The 18,017-nt window shown below is 36.9% G+C and overlaps 1 protein-coding gene across 1 annotated transcript in view; it reads left to right on the plus strand.

Annotated features, from left to right (window-relative positions):
- Positions 1-12,372, plus strand: part of RIT2 (Ras like without CAAX 2) — a 157,133-nt gene extending 144,761 nt beyond the window's left edge. Inside the window, exon 4 of the mRNA XM_082698241.1 lies at positions 12,292-12,372. Coding sequence (XP_082554367.1) covers positions 12,292-12,357 — 66 coding nt within the window. The 3' untranslated portion in view covers positions 12,358-12,372. The remainder of the gene's footprint in view (positions 1-12,291) is intronic.
- Positions 12,373-18,017: the final 5,645 nt, after the last annotated feature.

The following is an 18,017-nucleotide window of genomic DNA, read 5'->3' on the forward strand; positions in this document are numbered from 1 at the left end:
AAGAACTGGGTCCTCCTGATGGTGTACATTCCAATATGAGTCCAAAAGCCCAAGAACCAAGATCTCCAGTGTCTGGGAGCAGAAGATGACTATCTCAGCTCAAGCAGAATGAATTCATCCTTTCTTTACTTTATATTCTATTTGGACCCTCAATAGGTTGAATGATGCCAACTGCATTGGGAAATGCCATCTGCTTTACTCAGCTCAGCAATTCAAATGTTAATCTTCCTGGAAACACCCTCAGAGATAAACCCAGGTATCTAGGCCTCCCTTAGCCCAGTCAAGTTGAGACCTAAAATTAATCATCATGAATACCATTTGGGGAAGCTCTTCCATATATTGATATCACACTATTAGATGACTTCATTCTAGTAGTTGTGGTGGTTAACAAAGAATTTATTGCTTCTTTCACTTTGTGGCACTGGTGAGACCATAGGAAATGTAACCTAAATTGTGATATGGGTGGTGGCCCCAGGGATATCCTTATAAAACTTGGGGTCAAATCATGTATGTGGTCAAATATGTTGACAGTGGATTTGATGGTGCCACAATTATTCTCTTGACTTGGTCATAGGCACCGTGTTTGCTCTGAAGTTGATCTTGTACTGGACTACAAATGTGTGGTCACAACTGAGGGACAGACAGCAGGGCAGTGGGGTGGGTAGTAGTAACATAAGCTTCCTTTTGGCTTGAATAGCTTTAGCTAGGTCTTGATGAGAATTCTCAGTATGTATATAATCATTTTAGGGATTAATAATTCCTATGTTGAACCTGAGTTTATATGTCCCCCAATAAACTGTGTAGTCATTTTCAAAACTTCACTTCTGCAGTCACTGGTAACAGCTTTAACAATATTTCTAACCGGACATTTATTCATCTTTTTAAAAAAGATTTTATTTGAGAGGGAGAGAGTGAGCAAGCACAAGAGGACCTCCAGGATCCCCAGGACCCTGAGCTGAAAGCAGATACTTAACCTGAGCTGACAGCAGATACTTAACCAACTGAACCGTCCGGGTGCCCCCATTTATTCATCTTTCAGGGAAGAAAGGCCAGGCAGATTGGGGTCACCAGAGAAAACTGAAATTCTTGAATTGCTTTTTATAATAGAGAGTTGGAGTAAACTCTCTATTGGTGAGTATATAGTGACTATAACATTTAGGCTTTTTCATTTTTATGTATAAACCTTATAAGTCAGAATGACTTTTAAAATAATCCCCAAAACTCTATTAGCTGTGCAACCCATGCATAACATAGTTTTGAAATATGGCAATGCATCTGGAATCCTACAAATCAGACTTTCTAAGTAAGATGTACTGAGAAATTTCAGGAGCATAAATAATAAACAAACAAACAAAAAAAACTACAAAGTAATTTTAAATGTTAAACTTTTGGAGACAGGTGATTCATTAAAAACATGCAGATGTGATATTTTGAGAAGCATGCCCAATAACACAAAAATTTTGCTATACTCAGGGCATGATGAGCAATGCCTTGCCTGGAAAAAAACACAATCACCATATTTGCTGGTAATAGCAAACTGTATATGATCTTGATGAATATGTGCTAGCTTATGCCACAGGTAGAGGATCTGTTAAGAAAATTAGCCCGGGAAGTACCTCCATAGCTTAATATTATAGAGCTGGTTATACATCAGCTTGGACTCTTGATCCTTTGAGTACTACTGCATACATTGGCAATAACTCAAAAAATTTGCCCCAAACCTTCAGAATTACACATGCCTTTTAAGGATTTTTGCCTATGTAGGTTTGTTTATGATGTTAGGTAATACAAATTTCTGTGCAATTCTTAAATTTCTATCTGTGGTAATCCTCAGAAGAGTGAACTCTTTTGAAGATTCTGTGTCTTTTAGAAATCTCTCACAGAAGAGCAAAGCTTGAACAGGGTTTGGGACATTCCAATTAATCGATAGAAAAGAACTTGCTAATTATTTGTTGATACCATTTGCTTTTTAAAATTATGTTCGGTCTCAGTATCTGCTTGGTAATGTGCAGAGTCTCCTCCACTTTTTCTTGGAAATTGACTTGCTAAATTTACATTAGTGAAGAGATACCAGCTGAGTGCTTCAAGGGGTCCACATGCATAGTCATTGTCTCAGAAATTTCTTAGAAGTCCATGTAGGCATAAGTTAAATGGCTCAGTTATCCTCTAAAAGCTATAATGTCTTCACTAGATTATTGATTCCCTTTGGAACAAGTAAACCTCTAAGGAGTGGCTCATAGTAAAAGTAAATTATAAACTTCCATTAGTGCAACAATTTTATCACATGATTTAATCTTAAACAAAGTACATGACCTAAATTTAACAAATGATTTGTCCTTATGGCCTGCTAGGAAAATAGCAGCATTCAATTACGCTTTCTTCAAAATAGAATAAACTGCTTCTTAACCTGTAAATCCCAAAGAGTAGACTGATGTATGAAAATTTCCAATAAGCCACAAAGCTGTCATCTTAAATTTAGTGTCTGTTGAAGATCTACAGTGACGGTTGTTCAACTGTAGAGTATAAGAACAATGATGTAATACTTGTCATATTCTCATTTTATATACATATTATATATGAAAATGATACATATCTTAGAATATATGGTATATGTGTATTTTTTAATCCTTGACCAAAAATGAGGTGTCACTTTAACTTTTTAAAATGCTATAAAAGTATTTTAGTGATTGTCTTAAAATGACTGTCTGAATATTAACAAATTCCCTGAAGTTTTTAATTCTAGCAATTACACAGTCAAACAATAAGAACCCAAATTATCTTGTAAACAATACAAATAATGGATTTAATCAGAAAGTGTTGGTTATTAGACTACGTTGTTAACATATGCAACTGGACTGAGGAAGTGGATGAGCAAAGCAGAGATGGGTTCTGACCTCATGGAGCCTGGTTCTGTGCAGAAAACAGATGAAAAATTGCAAACTAAAGGAACTGCAACTATTCAGAGAAAACCCAGCCTAATGTGGAGGGTTGAGTGAATGCTTTAAGTTGAGATTTAAGTTTGAGTTCACAAGGCAGATAGAAGGCAGGGGGCACTATTCCAGGCATGGAAATTGGCTAGTTGGAGGTGGTCTATCGCAGGGGAGACAATGGTAGGTTTGCAAACTAAGGGGTCCAGGACTTCCCAGAGAGGTCACATGTGAGAGCACCTATGTGACAAAGTGGGGCTAATGAAGTCGGTCTGCTTATACCAAGGCAAATTAATCATTCAGAATTTTATTCAAGAGTACTAAAATTTGTTGCTGAAGAGTAACAAAGTCAGTGTTATATATATATATATATATTTTTAAGCCAGTCAAATTCAGCAGTTGTAATCAGGGTTGTCCAACATTTTTTCTATTTCACCCATCCCTTCATCTATCTCCCTCCACCCCACACCCAGCAACTACTAGTTTGTTCTCTGTATTTGAGTCTGTTTTTTTTTTTTTAAACTTTGTGTCTTGAATGAAATCATATGGTATTTGTCTTTCTTTGACTTATTTCATATAGTGTTACACCCCCAGCTCTATCCATGTTGTTGCAAATGGCAAGATTTCATTCCTTTTTATTGCTGAAAAATATTCCATTATGTGGAGAGAGAGAGAGAGAAAAAGAAAGAGAGAGAGAGAGTGTGTGTGTGTGTATGTGTGTGTGTGTGTGTATGAGATGAGATCTTTATCCATTTATCTATTGATGGACATTTGGGTTGCTTCCGTATCTTGGCCATTGGAAACAATGCTAGAATAAACATATGGGTGCATGTATCCTTTCAAAATTCATGCTGTCTTATTCTTTGGGTAAATACCCAGTGGTGAAATTACCGAATCATATTGTAATTTTATTTTTAATTTTTGGAAGAATCTCTCCATACTGTTGTCTATAATGGCTGCACCAATTTGCATTCTCATCAACAGTACATGAGGTTTCCTTTTCCTCTACATCCATGCCAACACTTATTTCTTGTGTTTTTTATTTTAGCCATTCTAACAGGTGTGAAGTGATATTTCATTGTGGTTTTAATCTGCATTTGTGTGATGATTAATGATGTTGAACATCTTTCCTTTCTGTTGGTCATCTGTAGGTCTTCTTTGGAAAAAATGTCTATTTGGTCCTCTGTCCATTTTTTAATTGAATTACTATTTTGGGGGGTACTGAGTTATTCAAGTTATTTATACATTTTGGATATTAACCCCTTATTGTGCATATTACTTACAGTCTTATTTCAGTAGTTTGCCCTTTTGTTTTGTTGGCTTCCTTCACTGTGCAAAACTTTGTGTTTTGGTACCATCCTAATAGTTTATTTTTGCTTTTGTTTCCCTTGTCCAGGAAGATTTACCTAAAAAAAGAATGTATGGCCAATGTCCAAAAAAATTCCTTATATTTTCTTGTAGGAGTTTTGAGTTTATTTTTGTGTGCAGTATAAAGTTTCATTCTTTTGCATGTAGCTGTCCAGTTTTCCCAGCACCATTTGTTGAAGAGACTATATTCTTGCTTACTTTATCATTGATTAATTGAGCATATGAACATGGGTTTATTTCTGAACTCTCTGTTCCATTGGTCTAGGTGTCCATTTTTGTTCCAGTATCATCCTGTTCTGGTAGTAGCTAGAGCCTACTACTATAGCTTTGTAGTATATCTTAATATCTGAGATTGTGATACCTCCAGGTTTATTGTCTTTCAAGATTGCTTTGGCTATTTAGGGCCTTTTGTGGTTTCATACATATTTGAGAATTATTTTAGATTTGTAAGAAAAAAAAGTTGGTATTTTGACAGGGTTTGCATCAGGTTGTATTTTTAAATGTTCACTTTGGTATAGTATAGAGTAAGAACTGTAAGGAGACATGGTAAACATAGAAAGATCTTTAAGAGAACTTTACAGAATTCCAAATGAAGGATCACAGTCTGGCTAACTGGATGGAAAGAAATAACAAATTCAGAGTTATTTCAGATGTAGAAATAAGATAGAGAAATAAGCTTCAGGGAACTATTTCACAGTTAATAAAACAAAAACAAAAACAAAATCAAAAACAAACAAAAACCTGACCCTATCATGATACACTAGCCATGGTCTGACATTTAGTACTTTTCATGTTCAAATTATACATTGTTCTAAAAGATAGTCTTGTTATAAAGACACTTCTATAATTTTGATGACAGATACTCCTAGTTTATTTAGGTACTCTGAGCATAGGGTTTATTATCCTACTAACTCACTCCTGGCTTGCTGATACTGCTTTGCTAATCAGAAACTATACTTACCCCAGCACATGGAGCCATCTACAAGGTCATTTCTTGTCTCTGAATGCATATTTAGGTATTAGAATGCTAATGTGCTGGTCAATAAGTTTCTAAAAATTTTGTAACATAACAGATCTGAACCTTACACCCTATGTAGAATGACAGATGAAAATCACTAAAATGCTATAACAAAACCACATTTAAAAACAAATGTAGATCTAAGTTTATAAAACTTCAAAATCTCCAAATTGCTGCTCTTGAAATAAAGGCTTTATAAAAAAAATTCATCTTTATAGACCATTTGTTGTCTTGTAAAAATGGGCAGTCGCTTTCCTTCCAAAGCCTGTAACAGAATACCTCACCTTCTTATTGGTACCTGTTAAAATAAGAACTTTATATGGAACCAGAAAAGACCTCGAATAGCCAAAGGGATATTTAAAAAGAAAGCCAACGTTGGTGGCATCACAATTCCGGACTTCAAGCTCTATTACAAAGCTGTCATCATCAAGACAGCATGGTACTGGCACAAAAACAGACACATAGATCAATGGAACAGAATAGAGAGCCCAGAAATAGACCCTCAACTCTACAGTCAACTAATCTTCGACAAAGCAGGAAAGAATGTCCAATGGAAAAAAGACAGCCTCTTCAATAAATGGTGCTGGGAAAATTGGACAGCCACATGCAGAAAAATGAAATTGGACCATTTCCTTACACCACACGTGAAAATAGACTCAAAATGGATGAAGGACCTCAATGTGCAAAAGGAATCCATCAAAATCCTTGAGGAGAACACGGGCAGCAACCTCTTCGACCTCAGACGCAGCAACATCTTCCTAGGAACAACGCCAAAGGCAAGGGAAGCAAGAGCAAAAATGAACTATTGGGATTTCATCAAGATCAAAAGCTTTTGCACAGCAAAGGAAACAGTTGACAAAATCAAAAGACAACTGACAGAATGGGAGAAGATATTTGCAAACGACATATCAGATAAAGGACTAGTGTCCAGAATCTATAAAGAAGTTAGCAAACTCAACACCCAAAGAATAAAAAATCCAATGAAGAAATGGGCAGAGGACATGAACAGACATTTCTGCAAAGAAGACATCCAGATGGCCAACAGACACATGAAAAAGTGCTCCATATCACTCGGCATCAGGGAAATACAAATCAAAACCACAATGAGATATCACCTCACACCAGTCAGAATGGCTAAAATCAACAAGTCAGGAAATGACAGATGCTGGCAAGGATGTGGAGAAAGGGGAACCCTCCTACACTGTTGGTGGGAATGCAAGCTGGTGCAGCCACTCTGGAAAACAGCATGGAGGTTCCTCAAAATGTTGAAAATAGAACTGCCCTATGACCCAGCAATTGCACTATTGGGTATTTACCCTAATGATACAAATGTAGTGATCCAAAGGGGCACGTGCACCCGAATGTTTATAGCAGCAATGTCCACAATAGCCAAACTATGGAAAGAACCTAGATGTCCATCAACAGATGAATGGATCAAGAAGATGTGGTATATATACACAATGGAATACTATGCAGCCATCAAAAGAAATGAAATCTTGCCATTTGCGACAACATGGATGGAACTAGAGCGTATCATGCTTAGCGAAATAAGTCAAGCAGAGAAAGACAACTCTCATATGATCTCCCTGATATGAGGAAGTGGTGATGCAACATGGGGGCTTAAGTGGGTAGGAGAAGAATAAATGAACAAGATGGGATTGGGAGGGAGACAAACCATAAGTGACTCTTAATCTCACAAAACAAACTGAGGGTTGCTGGGGGGAGGGGGTTTGGGAGAAGGGGGTGGGATTATGGACATTGGGAAGGGTATGTGCTTTGATGAGTGCTGTGAAGTGTGTAAACCTGGCGATTCACAGACCTGTACCCCTGGGGATAAAAATATATGTTTATAAAAAATAAAAAAATTAAAAAAAAAAAAACACATGCCCTCAACCCAATAAAAAAAAAAAATAAGAACTCTAAACCAGACCTCCCTTCAATTCACCCACCAGTGTTCCCTACTTTCTATCTAAATTATATGATCAATCCTGGCAAATTATTCTCCACTTCAGCCCTCCCCAGTTGGCTTATCAGGATTTGGGGATGTTGGCTCCTCAACCAGTTAATCGCAGCTGTATATAATTTGTAATGATATAATTTAAGTTACATGGACTGATAAAATATTGAGAGAGGACAGTCAGCATTTAAGCAAAGTTGAGAGTTTTAAAATGGTATGTGAATGATGAATCTCAGCTACCCCGCCTCTCAAATGGTTACTGAAACAGGGATAGGCAAGATTAAGAAGTGGCATTAAAAATCTATGATTCTGAACTGTGAATTTGTAAGTGTCTTAAATTTTTGCTCCATGTTAAAGATATCAAAACTTTAAAGCATGAACGATGCATTATGGATGTTTTGTGCAAAAATATAACTCCATTTGGCAGACTTATTTTAAAAAAGGGGTGTGTTGGCTCACTGTCAACGATTGGAGGATGAATACACATTTGTATGTTTAAGATGAATATAAAATGTTTATCTTCTAAAATTACTATACTTTTTAACTGATGCCATTTAGAGGGGTGAGGCCAGCTCAGGTCTTTATTGTCCCTAAGAGTCCCTGGCTATCAGACAGCCCAGACACAAATTACAGTTTGCCCAAATCACCAGTAAATATTGTCCTCTACATCTTTACTTTCTTGGGTCAGAATATGGCTTCCCTGATTCACAGTCTACGTCCTAGCTCACTCTCATCTCCTTCATTGTCTTCTCTGACACCTGGATTCTGTAGCAATTTGTGACTCATATCTGGATCAAAACTTTCACCTCTGCCACAAGCTGCCTGTTGTAAGTAGAGAGAACTTAAGTACATCTGAGATTTTGGGCTATTTTTCCTCTGCTAGATATCAGGAGAATAATAATAATGGAGATAGCCCCAGGTGCAAGCAAATGCCCATCCAAGAGTCTGCTGCCCGTTGATGGTGCAGCTCCTTGGAATAATTAAAACAGGCAATTTGACTACAGATGCATTTCTCTTGTTAATCATTAGGTCATTAGCCTTAATAAGATCAATCTGTGATTAGATTCACCGTATCTCAAACCAGTGAAATGGGGCAGAGAGAAAATCCAATTTCAGTACATTTCATTTATCTCTAACCTTCATCTTATGCCACAAAGCCTGAATAGCCTGTGGAGGCTGTAGATGCACTATACCTCAGTGATGAAAGATTCAGTAGAAAGACCACAAAAGGGGGACGCACAGAGGAATTAAAAGGGATATGCTCCTATTTCTTGGACACTGAGTTAGGATTGACTGGATTGATAGGGACTTAATGTATTTCTTTTATCGTTAGTGTCCCCCAACAGGGATGTGGGGTGTGGGTAGAAACTAGCATTGCTCTTATGATGCTAAGGGAAGTTATTCTCTCCTGAATGCCAAGAATGTTTTCAACACCCCCCAGTAAACCTAGATTCATTGATCCCCCAGTGATTCCGTTTTATGTGAATCTTGTGGTATAGGCAAATCTATAGAAACAGAAAGTAATTCATTGATTGGCAAGTTCTGGGAGGAGAGGGAATAAGGCATGATTGCTAATGATTTGGGGACTTTTTTCATGTGTGTGGTGATAATAGTATTCTAGGTGCAGTGATGATGGTTACACAGTTTTGTAAATATACTAAAACAATTATGTATTTTAAATGATAGATTTTATAGTATAAGTATTAACTCTCAAACAATTAAAATTTTTAAATTTCCTAAGGATCAGGCTACTGATGGCAATTAGATCAGAACATCTGACTCGGCATATAACTAGGGAATGTAAATCTTTGTCTCTGTTCTAACATTGACTAGCTATTTCACATGGAAAAACCATGAAATCATATAAGGTGAGAAATGGAAGGATTTTGTGTCCCTTATGTTAAGCTTTCACCGGACAGTACCCTCTTTAAAACTTTACTGGAGGAACTTTTGGAACAACATGAATATCAAAGAAAGGACATAATCAAATCATTATTGTACATGTACAATCACGGTTAACTGGCCTCTGTCTTTACATCAACCTAGTCTCTTTGGGCATTTGCTTTCTTACTCATTTGTCACAAATTGTATCTGAATTCTTAGGTATTTCCAGACTCTCTCTTTCTTCATGCAGTTTGGGCTCCAACAGCAGTAACTCTTGTCTGACTTAGCAATAATACGATTGAACCATTTCAGCCTATGGATATGGCTCTTGTGGTTTCTGTGTTAAAACAGCTTGAACTATCATAAATAACTTTTTTTTCCTGATAATTTGATCACCGCTTATATAACTTCCTCAGAAATATGTTAAATTATGACATTATATGATCTTTGTGTCTCTTCATCTCCAACATGGAAACAATAGGATGCCTGACAGGTTTTCTAGAGCTCTGCATGTAATAAGTTTTCTAGTGTAAAATGCTTTGATAGACTTCCTAACATAAGTATTATTAAGAAGAATACAACCAGTTGCTTACTCACTTACTGTGACCAGGAAAGAGTGGAGGCAATTTCTCATATACTGGTTGTTTGTGTCATCCTGAGCAACATTTTAATTGGTTGTGTCATCAATAATTAGAACACTTCCTTCACAATGGTTTTGCCAACAATAGGGGTGAGATGATATGTTTTTTATATTCATTAGAATTGAAAACTCAGTATTGTATTGGGGGGGGGGAGCAGAGTTTTACAGCTTCACATCAGTCCTTTTAAACCAAAGAAAGTGGTGAAATCTTTGCTCCATCTGAACATGAGCCAGGTCTATTCTAGGAAGACCTTTCTGGTAGAAAATGGAGAAAGCACTGACTCATGGGATGGGCTGGATATCAGGGACTGAAAATGCCCTGGGAAAATCCATTAAAAGGCTGTTAGGTTACACACCCCATTAAGACCTTAAGATGTTATTTTAAAATATGAAAATTAAAAACTCAAAAAGCTGAAATCTATATAACATGGCATTTGGAGGGGAGTCTACATTTTGAATAAGAAAGAACACGCTTCATAAAAAAAAAAAAGTTTTATACAAGACCAGATTTTTATCCTTTATCTACCTGGTTTCTTTTTGAAGTTGATATCCCCTAGAAATTTTATTTAAAGTATGTAATGCCACTTTTTTCCCTTCACTCTTAGACTTTTTTTCCTATGACTTGCCTGGAACATTGTAGCTGGCAGGATTCCAGATATTATCTGGTTTCCAGTGTTAACTTTAGTACTTCATTTTTAAAATCCCACTCTTCTGATACTTCTTTTAAACCTTTATTTATAAAGATAATAATTTTCAAAAGGGTGACCTTGGGAATCACAACAAAATTGGGAACAATTTGGTACACTATGGGAAAAGAAACTCTGTGGAACACTCCAAGCCTTTAAAGTTGTCATTTATAAGGATAGGAAGACCCTTACCTGGCACTTGATGTGATGACTCTGTAAGAAACAAATAGTATTAACCAAGTGTTGAACTCTGGAGACGTTTTGAGAATTCCTGCCCCTTCATAAGCCAGAATCAGAGGGCCATGGCAGTCTAAGCAACACTGGCTCCTCTCCAAATTCCTCCCACACTCTGATGACGTCCTCTTTGTCCTGCTCCCATACTTCCAAAGCAACTGTTCTGTCTGGCCTTTGTGTGCAGTAGGCAGTTTTAGGAAATGCTGAGATGTCTCACTCTTTTCCATAAAACATCTTGGCCTTCTAAAAGTTGATTGTTGGAATCCCTTTGTCATGAGTCAATACCATAAAAAAAGATAAGGCTTTGGGATAGATGTAAGTTTATATTTAAATGATGGATCATGACATACAGATAAACATGACAGATTGTTAACATGTCTATTTTCGCTCTTTCAAAACATTAAAATTGAAAGACTGAAACTTGATTAAAAGAATAAAATTTTAAAAAAAGAATAAAATTATACTCACCTGAGAAGATAATGGATGAGCAAAGACAATAGATGAGAGATTGCAGCACATTTTTTGGAAGAAACAAAGCAGATGAATGGGGCTCATTTTGTAGATTATTGGAAACTACAACCTAGGTGTCTGTGGACAAAGATAACAATGAAAAATAACATGATTTATTCTGTAGAGTCCTGGAAAAGCTAAGAAGTGGAGGTAAAATGTACTGCAAAAACAGAAACTTAAAACTGTAAAGAAAGGGGGATAAAAGTGCAGGATAATGTTTACTTCAGGAAGAAGAGCCTTGTTCTCAAAGAGATATATAGGAAATTTCAATAGTAAGAATATTTCTTAAACTGGGTGGTGCTTATATGAGTCCTTACCCATTATAGATACTATATATATAATAACTGTATACCTGTTTCTCTCTCTCTGTGTGTATATCAAATTTTCTATTTAATAAAATTGTAATAATATCTTTTATTAGCAAAAAAAAAGGATAAGGATTGAGGTTAAGTATAAAGGAAGTGGAATAAAATTTATGCAGAAGGATAAAGTATTGGGAAGAGTAGAATAGTTAACTTCTGTATTTTGGTGTATGTCTTTAATACCCAATATTTTTCCATTTTGCACTTAAATTGTTTTAATTTAAAAAAACTTAGAACTGCTAAGAAATTCTTCTCTATGACATGGATATAACTGAGAAACAGATATTGATTCTTCTTGTGTATCTAGAGTCCATAGCCTAAGAGAGCCCCTTTTGGGGCACAGATTGGAACGCAGATCAATTAAGATGGAGATTCAGTGTGATTTTTTTCTCTTATATTCAAACAAATTGATTCTTCAAACGTTCTCCCCACTGGTGGGACAGCTCTCAGGTTGTTAAAAATCTAAGGCTCCTGTCCTTCTGCAGGTCCTTCATTCCTAGTTTTCTATCACCCTCAAATCAAAGGGGATGGATTGCCACTTTATAGAGCCCCACCTCTCAACCCCTGCACACATTGTCTGGAGCAGGAAGATGAGTGGTGTAGTTCTTTTTGACTTAGAAACTCTGGTCTATGTCACAGGGCATCTAATTAGAGCTCCTAGTTGCGAGTATTGCTTCTGCAATCTCTATTTTAATTTCTCCCCAGCTGTGCAACTGGCTGAAACACAGATGGGAAGTAGAGCTGTGGGAAATCAGAAGAATTGAAAAGTGAGTTGAAAAACCAATGAAGCTTTAACAAGAGCAGAGTTGGTCTGAGAGTTCCAAGCTCTCAGGGTGGGCAGGATTCTCTGACTTTCTCATTTCTCTTTCTGTGCTTTAAGTTGCAGCTGTATCTTGAGGTAAAATAGAAAAGAAAGTGGGTGACCAGAGGGAGTCTTGGGAGAAGGGTCCTGGTAGTAGAATGTTGATAGACCAATCCCCTTTTAAATGAAGTGATTTCTCTTGATGTTTCCCTGATTAAGATGACCATGTAATTTATCATCCAAAGCAGATACTTTTCACCATATAAGGGATATATTAGTAAAGAAGCAAGGCAAGTCAAGCATAATTCAGGACTCCTTGGGCAAACAGGAATATTCCCTAGTTTGCATTCTGTCCAGGGCCATTAACTAGAATGCATGTGTACTTCCTGAACTTAATTTTATGTTCTGATTGTCATGTTTATCCTCTCCTCTGATGTGGCTCATTCTTAGACTCATAATTCAGTAATAAGATGCCTGTTGTTCATGGCCCTGGAACTCGCCACACTGGTACTTCAGTCTAAATAACAAACCCTCCCGTGGTTCTATAGATCTCAGACTGTTGCCAAGGAAGATCAAATATCAAAGATCTGGCACTGGGTGTAAACCTGGAACCGCCAAAACACCCCCTTTCCTCTGAGCTTGCTAATGCCTTTAAACATTTGAACAAAATTTGAGACTGTTGTATTTATAAGAAAATTATTCCCAAACCTTTCTCATCTTTCTTTATGCTTAAAGATATCACAAATGCTTCAATATTCTCTGCATAAAATTAAATTTAATTCATTCCAATTAAAAACATATTATATGTGCCACATTTAGAACGGTAGGAGGTATGATGTATCACACAGAGACAGAAATAAGTCTGTTGAAAATTGCATTCTGTAAGTAGTTCTGCTAACTTTTTTTAATTAGGTACAATCCATCTAATTTGTATAGGTACAGACACGGATATAAATATACACAAATTATACCTAGAGGTATTTTTAGTTCAGATATTTAGGCATAAGACAGAAAATATGGAAGAATATCACCTACCTTCTAGGGTAAGAACTACATACATTTTATTTGGTTTACTTATATTTTCTGTACAGTTACATGAACATTAAACAGTGGTATTGTATATCAGTTCCAATTCATTGCTCTGCTCTGATGGAGTTTGAGCTGTACTTCATTCAGGTGCTACTGACCTTCTCTTCTATGTGTTCACTCCTTTGACAGCCTCATGCTTAGTCTGCTTTGCTGGATTAATAGCAGTGTTGCTGATTCATTCTCTGTATAGAAAATCCTTCATTTTGGGGTTTGTACCTTTTAAAGTTCATATTAAGTGCAGTGATTCTTAATCAAGTAATTTTTAGGGAGCTCTTCTGTGTAATATGCTGTGCAAAACCAGTATGAAATGGCACCGGAAATAAAATGGTCAATACAGGAAATGGAAAACAAACCACTGGAGAAACTTACTTCCATTTCCTTACTGTGCTCAGCCATGGGCAATGAAATGCTTGCTCCCACTGAACTGTAAAGACTCAGCTGATCACAATGTTCATGAACAATTTGACCTGAACTCCACAAATGAATTAATCAATCTGTCAACCTTGTTTTCAAGACAAAGGAATCCAGTTTGCTCTCATTTAAGCTTCTTCTCCAAATAGAACCACTAGTCATTCATCATTTATGCACTTCAATTTTCAACCTCCTTGGCTTTGTGAATACCCTTATGTTCCTTTAGGGTGAGTTGGTCCTTTATTTTAATTGTCTAAATTCTGTCCCTGGGTCAAGAACTAACACAAACTAGCTCTTCAATGAATCACTCCCTGATCTGCTTAGCTGGAAATTCCGAAATGCCTCTTCATATTCTTAGTCACACTTTTTATATGAGAGAGACAAAGAGAGGGAGGGGGAGGGGAGATAGTGAGAGACATTCCCTTATTTGACCCATATCCCTTCCATCCAACATAACTCTTGCCAAGCAAAAAAATCTAGAACCAAACAAAATGGGCTTTTAAAAGAGGAAAAAGAACCAACTTTTGAGCTTCTAAAAGCATATTTGGTCAGGAAATTAAAGGCTACTAAGGGATTTTCAAAGCTATCTTGGGCCCTGATTTTTAATTTTCTTTACTCTCTCTGGATCCTATGGATCCTCTGATGTACTTTTATTTACATCTCTTTAGACTGGTAGAGGACTTTATCTTAAACCTTCTGTAATAGGAATGATATTTTTGAGTTTTTTAGGTCAATACACTATCCTTGGTCATTCCTAGTTCTTGGGGTTTTTTTTTTTGTTTTGTTTGTTTGTTTGTTTGTTTTGTTTTGTTTTACAACTTCCTTAGTAAGAATGAGGAAGTTGGAGAGATTTAGATTATAAAGCTGCTTAAACAGTTTAGCAAGGATACTCTGTTCTGTCCCTAAAATAATATCCCCTTTAGCACATTAAAATATATATATATATATGAATAGAGCATCCAGGTGGCTCAAACATCTGTCATTAGCTCAGGTCATATTCTTAGGGATTGAGCCATGCTTCAGGTTCCATGTTAAGCAGGAAGCCTGCTCTCCCTCTCTCCCTACCCCTGCTTGTGCTTTCTCTCTCTTGTTCTCTCTCTCTCTTTCTCTGATAAGTAAAACTCTTTTAAAAAATATGAATAGGGGCACCTGGGTTGCTCAGAGTGTTAAGCCTCAGCTTTTGGCTCCGGTCATGATCTCAGGGTCCTGGGATGGAGCCCCACATTGGGCTCTCTGCTCAGCAGGGAGCCTGCTCCCCCCCCCCCGCCCCGCCTGCCTCAATGCCTACTTGTGACCTCTCTCTCTGTGTCAAATAAATTAATAAAATATTTTAAAAATATGAATAGCCTTTAACTAATTCCTCTGAATTATAGGTATAGTATACATGAGTAAATAGAATGTTTAAAAATTATACCCTCTAAATTTCAAAACTGATAGGATAGGAAACATTAGATTCATTTGGGTTTAAAAGAGCATAGACTACCTCCTCAACACAAGAACTTTGTGCTGTGTTTAATGGAGTTGTAACAGACTATAGAGAGCAAAATGGAGTTTCTCATATCAAGCAGGAGCCCGTGTCAAGTAATGACAGAAACGGTTAAGATACTACAGCTAGGAAATCTTGTTGGGACCCATGTCAACTGACAACCCAGAACTGGTGATGAACAGAACTAGGGGAGATCTGCAGACACTCAAAACTGATTACATCCATTTAAGAAGGGGATGGTTTTGGCAGCAAACTGTCAGATGCTTCAGACCTGACCCCTCTATGTCTGACCACTTAAAAAAGGCAACCTCTCCTGAAGGCTTCCCAGTCTATCTCCGAACAGAACCAAGAGCCTTCCCTGCCTCGATATCAGAAGCAGTCGGTGTCCAGAGCTGACCCAGAGCAGATCGAGGCCCTATCTCAGTTGTGTGCCCACAGACTGACTTCACATTTGGTTCATTACCTTCCTGTACACCACTTTACCTTGTTTGTTGTGTGGCTTGTCTTCTGCCCTGCTCCATGTGCTGTGTAAGAAGCCAAGTTTAATCCCATGAATTGCTGCATTTGGAATCCTGAACCTGCTTTGTAATTGTGATTAACCTTGCTTTGATTGAATAAAGCTGACATTGTGGAAAGACACAACTCTTGTGTGCCTTGATAGTGTGCTCATGATACAGACTTCCTGAAAAGGAAGGGATTTAGCTACATCAGTGATTTTCAAAGTGTTGGTGCTAGATCAGCAGTATCGGTATCTCTGGGGAACTTACTAGAAATGCAAATTCTGGGGCCCAGCCATCTGTGTGAAGAAGCCCTTGGGGTGGTGTTGATGCCTGCTAGTTTCCAAACCAGTGGTCTGCATTAGAAGTTGACTAAGGCTTGACTTCTTGATAACAGTGCCATATCAGCTTCCAACTTATATACCGCTTTAGACTAAATTACTATATTCTTTAATAATGTTCTCGTATCATGGCCAGAATATTTAATTTTATAGTTGAAGAACTTTTGTTTTAAGGATGATGTATAGTTACATAAGATACGCATCCAAGGTATTCATAACTTTTAAAATTTGATTCTGTATGAATCAAAACACTAAAAACACTACCCAATCAAGGCTTTTCCTTGGTCTACAACAACCCCATTTGTCTGATATTCCTCTTTTCTGTGTTTTCTGAAGCAAATACATCAAATGCAATAACTAACTTAAAATCCACTAGAAGTTTTGACCAGTTTTGCCTCTTGGTTGTTGATAAACTAATTTGATCTTACTGTCAGATTTGCTCTGGGTAGCTTGCTCAACTTGTAATCTTATCTTTAACAGATAAGATACAATGAGTCATTGCACAAGCTGAGAAGTAAATTAAAAAAAAAAAAAAGACCAGAAATTAAAATCACACTAAGACAAAGTAATTAATAACCAGATTAAATGTAAGCTTATCACTGCCTGATTGAAATAAGCTTATATTTATTCTGTCATAGGGAAATGCTCAACAACAAACTCATGTTTGCTCATGTAGGTTTCGAGTGTCAAAAACTATACCCAGTTCACGCAGTGATGGCACCCAAATTCTCGGAGGCAAGTTCAGCCTGCCATGTTCTAACAGAGGAATCTTTGTCAATCTGCTTTGACTCTTCAAAGAAAGAGTCCTATGCTTAAATGTGAATTAAACTGGTATCGCAACTTTTTATCTTCCTTGAGACAAGGGGTCTTAAAATAGTTGGATTCACTCATCAGCTCTTCATGTTGGTAGAATGTGATTAGCCTTTGCAGGAAATTCTTTTTATTTTTTTTTAAAGATTTTATTTATCTGATAGAGAAAGAGAGTGCTTGAGTAGGCAGAGTGGCAGACAGAGGGGCAGGCAGAGGGAAAGTAGAAGCTGAATCTCTGCTGCAGGACCCTGGAATCATGACCTGAGACTAAGGCAAGACACTTAACCAACTGAGCCACCCTGGCACCTTGAGGAAATTTCTTATGAAATAGATATCAATGAAAAGTTTAAGTTAAGTGGTCAGTGACATAAATGTACTTATATCTAATAAGCATAAGTGCTAAAATTATCAGATAGAAAAAAATTACATTTCACTAAAAAAGATAGAAATATGCCACATTCAATAATTTAGTCATTGAAGAAAAGGCTGTGAAATGTGTTTGTAAACAAAACCCCAAAGTAATGCTTGAGTTTTGCTAGCTTGCAATAATTAAAACGATCCCTCTCAAATCTCCTTTAGTCACGTGACTGCCTTCTTGTCTCTCCTAGAAAGCTAAATAGATTAAGACTTTGCAGAAGTGATATAATCTCTCTCCTGGTATGATTGAAAATATTGGCTCTAATAAATTACACATTTTCATGGAAATGTGTGATCCAGTGAACAGTACCTAGTGAAATCTTTTGAGTATTTGATCTAAAAGGATTCTTAGCACCTCAGATGCTTAGAGTAGAAGTCTCAAAGTGGTGATTTGTAGGCATAACTGTATTTGTTTATACAGGATTTGTTTGGTGTGAAGAGCTAAATCAACATTTTTAAAAATCATTTCTCTTTAAATCAGGAGATACATCACAAAAATCCAGATTTGGGCACTTACTACCATGTGAAAATAGTATTCTAGAGCTAAGTAGAAGCTGTTTCAGTAAGATATACACCTG

The sequence above is a fragment of the Mustela nivalis genome, assembly GCF_964662115.1.
Source record: "Mustela nivalis genome assembly, chromosome: 14".
Lineage (NCBI taxonomy): Eukaryota > Metazoa > Chordata > Mammalia > Carnivora > Mustelidae > Mustela > Mustela nivalis.